General features: G+C 38.0%; 1 protein-coding gene across 1 annotated transcript in view; it reads left to right on the top strand.

The window, feature by feature from the left end:
• Window positions 1-13,648, top strand: part of RB1CC1 (RB1 inducible coiled-coil 1) — a 98,817-nt gene that overhangs the window by 40,778 nt on the left and 44,391 nt on the right. Inside the window, exons 8-9 of the mRNA XM_075213511.1 lie at window positions 5,973-6,157; window positions 10,733-10,919. Coding sequence (XP_075069612.1) covers window positions 5,973-6,157; window positions 10,733-10,919 — 372 coding nt within the window. The remainder of the gene's footprint in view (window positions 1-5,972; window positions 6,158-10,732; window positions 10,920-13,648) is intronic.

The following is a 13,648-nucleotide window of genomic DNA, read 5'->3' as shown; positions in this document are numbered from 1 at the left end:
CCGTGTTCAGTAATATATGGATTGTAAAACATTGCTGCATGTGTATTAAGTAATAAATACTTTCACTGTTGAGCATAAATATCACAACCTGTACATTGCTAAGCTAATAATATGGCTGAAAGGTCTAAAGGGTTTACATTGTACTAAGACCATCCATCATGCTGAGTAGTAAAGCTTCGCTATATTAAATGACTGTGGATCAGTGCAGAAGCCTACATTTGAGTGACAGGTTTAAAGCCAGTAATTAGCACAGGTGATTTCTACAACTGGATGGATTCATATTCAGGGACAGTGATCATTAACAGGCAGCAGGGGCTCCATAGGTGAATGATGAGAGAAAGGAGTAGGAGTGTGAAATTTGATGGTGTTGATTGCTAAGGTATGAAAAAAAATATAAATAATACATTCACTATTGGGGGGATATTTACTAAACTGCAGGTTTGAAAAAGTGGAGATGTTGGTTTTAGTAACCAATCAGATTCTAGTTATCACTTATTTAGTACATTCTACAAAATGGCAGCTAGAATCTGATTGGTTGCTATAGGCAACATCTCCACTTTTTCAAACACGCAGTTTAGTAAATATACCCCTTGGTGTGCTTCAATCTATCTTAACTGCAGCAGCAGAATCTTCCCCTCTCACCATTCCACATCTTCCGCACCACTCTGCAAATCCCTACACTGGTTTACTGTGTCCTCCAAAATCCATATGAAATTTATCATCCTGACCTATAAAGCTCCTTTTATACAACTGAAATCCCATCTTGAATTAATCTCCCTCATGCCTTCTTAGATATACTTCTTATCTGTATTTTACCTTTTCTCTGGTAGCCACCTCTCACTCCCGCTGGAATTTCCTAATACACCTAATTGCAGCCTTCAAATCTTTAAGCACTTTCTGAAAACTTTTCTCTGTTTATTATCCTACAAACCACTTATGCTACTCATCCTCAACTATCCCAATCTCTGAGTTTCACAGCTCCTCTTGGCTCAGCCATGCCATGTTCCCATTATACTGTAAGCTCTCATGAGCTCTCTCTTTGTTTTCATGTAAGCATTTATTTTGCCTACCTTGTATGTCCCTCTTTTATGCATTCCCTGTTATCCCCACTGTCCGGCTCTGTAGAGCTATTTTTCATTCAGGTCATTTATTCCAAATTCAAATTCTACTGGCCTTCTTCACACACTATTATTGTAACACATGTGTAGACACATTCTATTTTACATTTACCATATCTTAGATATTGTTTATTGAATATGTGTCGGAGGCTGATTAAATCTAGCGACAGCTCCAGAATGACTCTGCACCACATCAGTCTTCCCCAAATACACCCACGTGTTCTGACTCGCTCCAAAATTCCACAAAATGCCACACAAATAATGCTACAAGCACATATATCCCCACTTGCCATAAAATGCCCCCAACATGCCCTCAAATCCAAATCTCCCCCTAATGCCATACAGAACTCCAAGCTTGCCATGCAGACTTCTGCACTTGCCCCCAGACATCTGCCCTTGCCACCCACATGGCACTCAGACCTTCCTTGATGCCGCCCAGGCCTCATCTCGAATCTAGACCTTCCATTTAGTCCGGAGCCCGCAGAAGAAAGGGGAAAAGCACATGGTACAGGATTCGCTGCACTCCCTCCTCCACCTCCGATTGGATTGGCTGTTTGACGTCCCTGCAGTGTGCAGAGAAGGACATGTGATGCAGACACCTCTCTGACTTATACTCTGCTGTCTAAGTGTAAAACAGGAATAGGAGATGCAGGCAAAGTCTCGCTGGGCTGTCTATTGGCCACCACTGATGTAGGAGTTATGGTATGTGCTTAGAAAATGTCACAGTAACTTTTAATCCAGAAGCAGTTTGATGGTTCGTACGTGTGGTTCATGTAACAATGTTGACCTTTGGAAATGATCGTCATTGTTTTACTCAAGTAGTAGCAAATAATGTTTAAGTGTATGGCAAGCTGAAAGTAAGCAGTAGCTACTTGGCATTACTTCACAATGAAATACTGCTATATGATCATTTGGCTTTGTTAGAGTTGATATATCACAGGTGGAAAGTATTTTAATTATTTTCCATTAAAGGATGAAGTAATATCATTTTTTACAGTAAATGCTAGAAATATGTAAACAATTGGGTCCGTCACAAACGTATAGGCTTTCTTTTCACACATGCAAACTGGAAATAGTTTGGAGTTAATAAATTTTGCACAGCAGGTGCTATTTCTGAATAAGGCTTCAGAATCAATTGTTGGTTATACCTTCTAATGTTACTAAAGGTGTTCAGCGGTGTTACTGTGGATGTTAAGCCACAACGCTTTTGTAACTTAAACAGGTTGCTCTTTATTTAAAGATGATAACAACAGATGAATGCAGTTACTCACAGTTGCTTGTAGTACAGCAGTATTCAGCAGTAACAACAGTTGCCGCAATCAGCCAAAACATATTATATGCAGCACACACTTGTATGTAGATATGCTGTAGTGACTCACTCCTTATGCTGATATACAGATGCAGGCAGGTTTGGTATATATGCTGCACAGCCGTGCAGTTTAAGTTGTGGCACAAGACTCTCCTAATATATATGTAAATATAGTGGGGAGCATCCGGTGACCTATTAAATGCTTTTGGGGGACTTATATTATTGTAGGCACACTGCTCCTATAGCAGCGACTTTTCTCTTCACTGTCTGGATGGAAGCGACCTCGCGAAGCCAAACTTCCGGTTATCGGGTGCATGTGCAGGGGCTCAATCTGGGCGCTGATGTCTTGCCCCACTTCCTGTTCTCCCCCTAGACCACCAGCAAATAATCAGTAACCATGGCAACTGAATAGGAGATATGAAGCAAAGCGCTCCTAATATACTAACATCAATCTCTGTACCTATTTATAGATACATCTATAGTACTGTGTCATACCTATTACCACTTACAACAGTGATGGGCAACTGACATACTTCAAGGGTCACATGTGCATTTCTAAAATAAAGATGATCCTCTGTCCCCCACCCACACCTGTAAAATGGTGAACAGTGTGTTCTAATAGCTTCATACTGTGCTTCACTCTCTCATGGGCTGGCTTTCTCTGTAAAGGTTCCCTGTCTCACAGGTGAAGCAGTGTATCTGTGACATGTAGAGAAGCCAATTGGGCAGCTGCAGTCTAGGTTAATCTGTTCACTCTTATGTTCCAAGCTTACTTTACATGGAGCTCTGTATTTTGTTCTGCCTAGGATGACTGCCTTTATTGGTCTAAGACAGTGATGGGCAAACTACAGCCCGCGGGCCAGATCCGGCCCACTTAGAGGTTCTATCGGCCCGCCAATATTTTAAAAAATTTCATCAAAATATGCATAAAATTATTAGGGCGACCCTGTGTGTCAGAACCTTCATTTTTATGCCTTCCCAGCTATTTCCTACATTACACTTCATCCTCCTTCCTAAAATGACACTTCGTATGTCAATCACTCAAACACCTGCCCGCCCCCTAATGGCTGAAAGTCATGTGAGAAGAGATGGGCTGGGCCATATACTAGGGCGGATTTCGATTGGTTGCTGTGTTGTCAGTTAGTGGCTCACCAGAAAGACGGATCTGCAACAACCAGCTGAAATAAGTTGTGTCTGTACGATCGCTGCACTTATAGAGGTAACACTGCTATATAACACCCTCCCGTCCCATTCAAAAAATTGTATTATATATTTCGATATTTGAGTTTTTTAATAAATTATATTGGCCCGCCTAAAGTTTTTCTTTTTTATTTGGCCCGCTCCTGAAAAAGTTTGCCCATCACTGGTCTAAGATATCTTATAATAAATACACATTTTATGCACTCATCATAGAAGTATTGTTGGTAGGGCCGTGTGACTGATTGTGTATTTGATTCAAATTGTTGCTAAGTCAAAACACATTTTATGGTAAACATTAGGTGCCAGCTTGCAGTCATTGTAAAATATGGTATGTCATGAACTTGGACTGTATTTCATCTGTATTGTCTTGCTAGTGAACTATGTTAAACTAGTTTATTCTGATGTTAAATCTGACTGCAAGGTTCATGTTACAGATAGTGGTGTGTTGACCCTGTTGCTAATCCGCTACATGACCACTATAATCTAAATCAAATAACACCTTTCTCTTGTGAAAGATGTATAGTTTATTCAATGCACACAAATTAGCATTTTTGCCACTCCAAACCAACTGGCTCAGTTTGGTTTTAACAAGGGGTGCGTTTAATGAAATGAATACACATCTGTGTATTTTTTCTTAAGTTACTTGTTGCAACATATCCTACTAGTGAGCAAGTTTAGGTGGTTAATTGCTACAATATGTCATGGTGTTCCTAAGACCTCTTACACAGCAGATCTGTCATGTGCTGTCTGAAAGCTTCTAATAAAACTTCTGTTTTGTTTTTTCATTTTTTCTTAATCTGTTTGTCGCACATTGAGAACATTCAGTGAGGAATCTCTGGTCGGGCAGCATGTGATTTACCCGCTATAATATGTCATGGTGCTCCTAAGGCCTCACTTTTATGTGGGTGATCTGTCATGTGATGGCTGTTGCTGTAAATTAACCCTTTCTGTGCCTTAATGGAATGCCATTGTCATTATGGTGCCTATATAGCCTTCGTGGTTCTTTTGCTGATTATGATAAAATTATTAACTATAATGCTCTGACATGCAGCTCTATACTATTAGGGAATAATCACACAAACAAATTACATACAATGACTTGAAGCAAAAGGTCAAGATGGCACTGCCCAAATGAGCTTACAGTCTAAGAGGAACACTTGCTACATGCGGTAGAGGAAATAGTTTTGATTTAGTGTGTGGGCAGCACAGGTGCAGCTCAGAACACATTTGACATGCAGTGTGTAGCTAAAGAGGGCACTCCATTGGCCCCCTTTCATTCACCTGTGGGAAGGCGAATGTATAGAACAGAGGGAGTGCAAGGGACTCTGCTACCACTGTTCCTGACTGCAAGGGGACGTGGGTATGGCGTCATTGGGACCAATAGGTTCCATCTCCATACCCATTTATATGCTTTTATGACTGTTAAAAACCACTAATAAAGGCTTGATTTTTACCACCAGCAGGTAAATGGCCTAAGGCAGGCACTGTATATCTTCTGGTTCACTGTCTTTAATTATAATTTTCATCTGTCTTGGTCTAGAAACTGCCACTTCCGTTACCATTACTTACAAAGTTTTGACATTCCTGAAGTCCAGACATTACAAAGTCTGATTAATATTTTCACAGGCTTTGGGTGTCTTTGAACAGTAAAATTCCTTTGAGGTCAGCATGTCAGAATACCACTACATGCTTTGAAAAAAAAAGTATTTTTTTTCATCTGACGGTCACACATTAGGAACATTCAGCCACTAGTTTCTGGTCTGGCAGCATGTGATTTACCCACTCTAATATGTTACGGTGCTCCCGAGACCTCTCTATTTATCTGGCATGTGATGGGTGTTGCTGACAAATAACTATTTCTGCTCTTTAATTGTATGTCCTTGTCATTATGCCTCTCTGGTGCCTAAATAGAATTTATGGTCCTTGTGAATTGCTGTATAGGCAGCTCAGGTGCATCTCTGAAATGTAGTGTGAGTTTACTGAAATTACTGCCTTGTATTCTAGAGCCCCAATTGATCTTAGTCCGACATAGGAAGATGGGGTATTCATTATACATGGGAAACTCTACACCCTTAACCACACTATATAACATGTTTTTATATTCACATTTTATATTTCTTTAATGCCTACTACTGGTGAATTAACTTGTTTTTTATTAATGCTGACAGGTTTATTTTCTGTGTTCTGAAGAAGACCACTGTTTGATACATTACTTTTTATATTTTTGAGAAATAATGTAATGTAGTATTGCTATACCATTATCAAGATAAGATCAGTAACTTGCAGTATCTGTTTTCAAATATGACATTTACCTAAAGGCTGCATATTCATTCTGTTCTCTTTAGGGATTTTTAGCCAATCAGAAGCGGGCTGAAAACTTGAAGGACCCTTCTGTCTTGCCTGATTTGTGTTTGAGCCATGCAAATCAGTTAATGATCATGTTGACAAACCACAGAAAACTGTTGGATATCAAACAGAAATGTACCACTGCCAAACAGGAGCTTGCCAATAACTTACAAGTTCGTTTAAAGTAAGAATTTATTTCTTCTGACAATATGTGTATGTAATGTCAGTGGCATTTTGTTGAAACAAAATTGAGATTATAATGTGCATTTGACTAGTCTGAGAACCTTTTTGTTATAATTCATCACCTCTAGATCGCTCGTTCCCTGTTTTGAATTGGGTTGACATAGATTAACCTGTAGTCGGTCGGATTATTGAAATACAACAAGTAAAGGGAAAAAAAGCCCTTGATAAGTGGGGCTCAATATCTAAGTAAATGTAAATAAATAGCAGTGCAACAGTTAGGTAGATATATACATAGATACAATCCTCCACAAATAGACCAATAACCAGTAAAAAGGGAAATACAGTGATAATGAACCACAATTGCACTATATATAATAATACAATAATTAATAAAGCCTCTTCTGATTCACCAGTACAAATGTCAATATTTTAATATAATCCACAATCGTATAAATCGCACATAAATGTTTACTAGTAAGATGTAATCCATAAAAATATTGTGTAGTAAATTCTACAAATATAAAACTAATATTAATCTCATGAGTTCATCTAAAACCCTAATATGATCACACAAACATTGATTTTAATACAGCAATCAGCCTCGATACGGAAATCTCACAAAATATATAGGGGAGGTACAGAATGAGAAAATTATCACATATAGAGGGAAAAACAATGGCAAGACATGTAGATAAATGTTAATTATAATTTCATATTCTTGGAAGAAGCTCTTAGAAAAACGTACAGATCCTGACAATAATGTAAGACACTAGTTCATTAGTGCACTGATTGTAAAAACAGTTAGTTGGCATATATTGGTTTTCCTTTGATTAATAATCATTGTCCCTATAGTATAGTTTACAGTCCACTGGTCTTGTAGGTAAATGGTAAACTAGAAAAAATGTCAAAACTGCCAGATAAATGTCTTTACTTTTCTGCGTACCAAACACCCACCTTTGTGTGGGCTATGTAGTGAGGCAAAGCCTCCGATCAATATAAGATTGTAATTGACGCACTAAAATGAATTCTGTATGTCAATTCTCCTAATAAATGAATGCTAGACTTCTATAACTCCAGCAACTTAGTAACTGAAACAGAGTCTGTTGTTGCGATTTTGCTTACTTGTAGTGATACTTGTAATGAAACGTGTTAGGAAATTTCTATTATTGTAAACATATTAGGGAATTTCTATGATTTGTATGATCATCTATATTCTATGTGCTTTCAACATTGTTACTAATTCTCAAAATGCGGCACTCTGTAAATCTGCTGTGAGGCTTCATCTATCTACACAAGTGAAAGTGTATACTGGGCAGATGAATTGCTACCTGTTATATGTGATGGTCGGATTAATTACAAGAGACGCCCTCTGTGAATCTGAATCTCCCCGCTCCGCTGACCAGTCAGCTGTCGGCCACTGTCTGCATTTGTGCAGCATTATTTTGCACAAGTGGAAGCGAATGATAGTTTGGCAAAGTACTATCTCCATCTTTGACAGCCGGGACAAAGATACCATCTCCTTGATAGCCGGATTAATCACAAGGCTACCACCTCCGTGAACCTGAGTTACTCCATTTTATTGAAAGATCACCTGTTTACGACTACTGACATTTGTGCAACACTGAAATCTATTAACTGCATTTATATCATATACAGAGAAAATGTTGGACTATTGTGTTTCTCCCTGTTCCTCTTAGTGGCTGTTGCTGACGGGTGGACGTGAGAGGTCCTCTCCGTTTACTCGAGCAGCTAAATTATTGGAGGTATAGTGCCTTAATATATCTGGGAGTTTGAAGGGGCACACTGAGTTGTAAGTATATTCACAACAACAGACTCTATTTCAGTTTCTAAGTTGCTGGAGTTATAAAAGTCTATCATTCATTGATACGGGGAATTGACATACAGAATTCATTTTAGTGCGTCAATTACAAACTTATATTGATCAGAGGCTTTGTCTCACTACATGGCCCACACTAAGGTAGGTGTTTGGTACGCAGAAAATTAAATACATTTATCTGTCAGTTTTGACATTTTTTTCTAGTTTACCATTTACCTACAAGACCAGTCGACTGTAAATCTATACTATAGGGACAATGATTACTAATCAAAGGAAAATCAATTTATGCTGCGTAACTGTTTTTACAATCATTGCACTAATGAACTAGTGTTTTACATTATTGTCAGAATCTGGATATTTTTCTAAGAACTTCTTGCAAGGATATGAAATTATAATTAACAGTTATCATTTGTTATCTTTAGTTTCTTGTCTTTGTTTTTCCTTCTATATGTGATGCCTTTCTCATTCTAGACATCCCCTATATATTTTGAGAGATTACCATATCAAAGCTGATTGCTGTTCTAACATCTCCGTTCATGTCAGTGGTTCCTAAAGTGTGCGCTGCGGCTCCCTGTGGTGCCGCTGCACTGTCACAGGGGTGTCACGACCAGGACAAAAAAAATAAATACCAATCCGGCGGTACCCAGGACCTAGCATCCTCCTCCCTCTTTACTCCTCTCTGATCCCTGCTCACTGAATATTGGGCGTGACATCATCACACCTGACATATTCAGTATATTCAGTGAGGAGCCGGAAGAAAAGAGACAAAAGAAAGAAGTCCAGGTAAGGTAATTAAAGGAATGGAGAGGATATAGTGGTAGGAAACAGCGATGGAGGGGAAAAGAAAGAAGCAGGACACAGTGTAATGGTAAAGGGGCAGTGTGAGCATGAAGGGGCTGTGTAATGGTGAATGGGACACAGTGTGAGCATGAAGGGGAACAGTGTAATGATGAATGGGGCACAGTGTGAGCATGAAGGGGAACAGTGTAATGGTGTAGGGGCCCAGTGTGAGCATAAAGGGACTGTGTAATGGTGTAGGGGCCCAGTGTGAGCATGAAGGGACTGTGTAATGGTGTAGGGGCAGTGTGATCATGATAGGAAACAGTGTAATTGTATAGGGGCAGTGTGATCATGATAGGAAACAGTGTAATTGTATAGGGGCAGTGTGATCATGATAGGGCACAGTGTAATGGTGTAGGGGCAGTGTGATCATGATAGGGCACAGTATAATGGTGAAGGGACACAGTGTGATGATTTTTGTACATGTTGTTTTATTTTCTAAATGATAGCTGTAAATTGTTCTTTGACAGAAGTTTAAAGATTAATTTAAAATAATAATAATATATAAAAATATTTATTTCCCTTGGATTTATGGTATTATTTTTGCAAACAACTTAATAAGTATGTTTTCCCTGACTTAAATACTTATTATGTTATTTTGACTGCTTGGTAATTATTTTGGAGGGGTGCCTTGAAAAAACTTATGTACACCCTAAGGGTGCTGCAAACTGAAAAAGTTTGGATACCAGTGGTTTATGTGATCATATTAGTTTTAGAGGAACTCATGAGATTAATATTAGTTTTATATGTTTAGAATGTATTACACAATATTTTCATTGATTATATCTTACTAATAAAAAGTTAAGTAATTTATACAATTGTGGATTATATTAAACTCTTGGATGTATGTACTGGTAATTCATGAGAAACTTTTTATTAATGATTTTGTTATTATATATAGTACAATTATGGTTCATTTGTGCTGTATTTCCCTTTTTTGGATTATTTCAATGTTCAAAGCAGCACAGACTGTTTCAGAAGATTAGTCTGCTGGTCTTATGCAGGGCAGTAACCTGTCCACATGGTTGATTATGGTAGTAAGGACAAAGTTGCATGTGAGAGGGGAATGGAGACTCGATCACAGAGAGTAGTGTGAAAGGTGCAGGACCCTGTCAAACTGATTTGGAAAGATCATTGTGTCTGACATGCTTCTATATGAACATTATTTTCATGCATCTAACGTATTCATTTATATCCGCTTAAACCAATATGCTGAAAATAGTATAAAATGCTCTGGTCCAATTTACTTTAATCAGAGTTAACATAGACCACAATATTCACCCCGATTTTCAATTATGTAGCGTTTCGACCAAACTATCGTGTGAATTTGTAAGAACACAGAGACTTGAACTTATTTTGGGTAATTTAATATGAAAAATGCATCCACAATGCTTAAGATAAAACAGTTAATAAAATGACATACAAATATAATGCAATGGTTTCTTATAAAATAAAAAAGGATAAAGCATAGAATTGATAACTCGCATATAATCAAATTTTTGGTGCTGGAAGAAGTAGAAAAATGGGACACTCTTCAATATCAGATTGACTCCCAAAAGTGAACAAAAACTTAGTCACAGTGCAGTCTTAAAACCAAGCTGCAGGGCCCACAGCCCCCTTCCTGTGATGTCTGAACTGAAAGGTCTGTGTTAATGCAAATGAGAGTTTTATGACTGTTGGAGAAACACCTTCTAAATCAGGTTTTTGTTACCCTGTGCTAACTCTTCACCAGAATGGTGTACAAACATGATTTTACCGCCACACAACAATTGTAAAGTTGGGTTTGGAAGATGTTTCGTTTTTTAAATGTGTTATTGTGGTTGTCTTGCTCATAAATTGAATAAGTAGATGAAGTGCCTAGAATAAAAGGTAGTAAATGAAGTGTTTGTTACTTTACAGGTGGTGCTGCTTCGTAATGCTGCATGCTGATCAAGATGGGGAAAAGCTTCAGGCTTTGTTCAGGCTCTTAACAGAGCTCCTTGAAAGAGTCAAAATAGTGGAGGCACTTGGTACGGTCCCTCAAATGTATTGCTTAGCAGTGGTTGAGGTGGTCAGGAGGAAGATGTTCATAAAACACTACAGAGAGGTGAGTGAATAATGCTATGCTTCCTGTACGGATGACTTAAATAATGTACAGTTGTTGCTCAATATAGAAAGGGAGGTAATTCAGCTGTGCAACAAAAATAACAGTTTTGTTTCCGATATAAAGTCAAATAATTAAGTTGTTAATTAATTGCTTAATAACAGTTTGCTCCTTTAGAGAATAATGCTGAGGCTAATGATACAACTGCTTGCAGATACTGAAAGCAGGTTATGTTGCAGGTTTAATCTCCAGTGGGAAGGAGGTTTGGGTAAACTTAATTGTTATATGAAATGTGATTTGAATTTAATTTGGAAAGTGAGGATCATGGTTAGACAGTGGAAGTTGGTTAGGTTTAGGCTGCAAGGGAAACATGGCATGCAAGCAACACACAGATATTTTATGGATTCTAGTTGAAATGGCTTATTGTTTGATAGTTTGTATATTGGCAAATATCTCTATTCAAAATAATGGTCATACTCAAGAACAAGTAAAACCACTCTTTGACATTAATACATATCAAAGGCTGTGAATTACACCCTCCTCCCATCCCAGCTCTTTCTCTGCCATCAAGTGACCATGGAGCGTTTGTGAGACTTTTTTTTTTTTGCAGTGGCAGCCATAGCAATCTCCCCTGCATATTGATTTTGCAAAGGGAACACTGAGTTATATAATCTATTGAAAATAATTAGTATCAAGCATGTCCGAATTGTTGTATGAAGCCGGTTACCCACTGGGTTTTCAACAGTGTAGATTTAAACACCAGTGACAACACATGTAAAACATGAACGTGTCTTGTACTTGAGGTCATTACGAACACAAGTGAGTTTGGTGGCATTGGAAACAATGTCACCCTCGTTTACATAGGTTGTCCTTGGTTTAAAAAACATTAGTAAACATGTATTTTGAAGCCAGTGGGTATGTGGCCTTAATAATATTGACCAACCAAAACAGTTTAGTTTCTAGTAATTGCTTTCACCAGCATCTCTGGTACCTATTGAAAGTTATCAATCAAATATAGTGTAATTACATTGAATAAGTACATTTTCCATAGCTGTAATAACATTGTTATGTATTAAAAATATAAATCGTCATTGAGTCCTAATTATTTTTGCAAAGCCTTTTTATGAGTAATGTTTTAGAAGCCGGGAATTATCTTGTGGTGTTTTTTTTTTTTTTTTGTAAGTGCCATTTTGGTAAATGTCCTCTCTTTGTGAGTTTAGTACAGTTTGCACACTTAAATACTGTGAAAGTTTTAGGCAGGTTTGGAAAAAATACTACAAAGTAAGAATGCTTTCAAAAATAGAAGTGTTAATATTTTATTTTTATCAATTAACAAAAATGCAAAGTGAATGAACAGAAGTGCAATGTAAATCAAATCAATATTTGTTGTGACCACCATTTGTCTTGAAAACAGCATCACACTTGCACAAAGTCAGGGATTTTGTAGGATTATAGGCAGGTGTATGATTAACCAATCATTATAAACAGGTAATAATGATCATCATTTTCATACCTAGTTTGAAACACAGTCATTAATAGAAACAGCTGTGTATAAGGCTTAAATCTGGGTGAGAAACAGTCAAACTCTACTGCAATAGTGAGGTTTTGGAAGACCGTTTCATGTCACAGGTCGTACACCATGGCAAGACTGAGCACAGCAGCAAACCACAAGGTAGTTATACTGCATCAGCGAGATCTCTCCCAGGGAAAGATTTCAAAGCAGACTGGGGTTTCAAGACGTGCTGTTCAACCTTTTCTGAAGGAGCACAAAGAAACAGGCAACTTTGAGGACCGTAAACGCAGTGATTGGCCAAGGAAACTCAGTGCATTAGATGATAGACACATCACTCTTACTTCCCCTTCAAAATCGAAAGAAGTCAAGCAGTGCCATCAGCTCAGAACTGGAAAAAACCATTGGGATCCTGGTACACCCATCTACTGTTTGGAGAGGTCTGGCCAGAAGTGGTCTTCATTGAAGAATTGCAGCCAAAAAGCCATACATTCGACGTGGAAATGCGGCTAAGCAACTCAACTATGCAAGAAAACATAGGAACTAGTTTGCAGAAAAATGGCAGCAGGAGCTCTGGACTAATGAGTCAAAATTTTAAATACTTGTCCGTCTGCAGGCAACAGTGAAGCATGGTGGAGGGTCCTTTCAAATTTGGGGCTGCATTTCAGCAAATGAAGTTGGCGATTTGGTCAAGATTAATGGTGTCCTCAATGCTGAGAAATACAGGCAGGTACTTATCCATCATGTAATACCATCAGGGAGACGTCTGATTGGCTCCAAATTTATTCTGCAGCAGGACAGCGACCCCAAACATGTAGCCAATGTCATTAAGACCATCTTCAGCGTAAATAAAAACAAGGAGTCCTGGAAGTGATGATATGGACCCCACAGAGCACTGATCCCAATATTATCGAGTAAGGATTTGAGTAAGCCTACATTTACAGAAGATCTGTGGTTAGTTCTCCAAGATGTTTGGAACAGCCACCATGTTGAGTACCTTCAAAAACTGTACAAGTGTACCTAGAAGAATTGATGCTCTTTTGAAGGCAAACAGTGGTCACACCAAATATTGATTTGATTTAGATTTCTCTTTTGTTCATTCACTTTGAATTTTGTTATTTGTTAAAAATAAATTATTACTACTTCCATTTTTTTAAGTATTCTTACTTTGCAGCATTTTTTCCACACCTGCCTAAAACTTTACAGTATTGTATATCAGCAT

Source organism: Mixophyes fleayi, chromosome 5 (assembly GCF_038048845.1).
Source record: "Mixophyes fleayi isolate aMixFle1 chromosome 5, aMixFle1.hap1, whole genome shotgun sequence".
NCBI lineage: Eukaryota > Metazoa > Chordata > Amphibia > Anura > Limnodynastidae > Mixophyes > Mixophyes fleayi.
The sequence above is the reverse complement of the archived record's forward strand: the minus strand, read 5'-3'. Positions and strand labels throughout refer to the sequence as shown.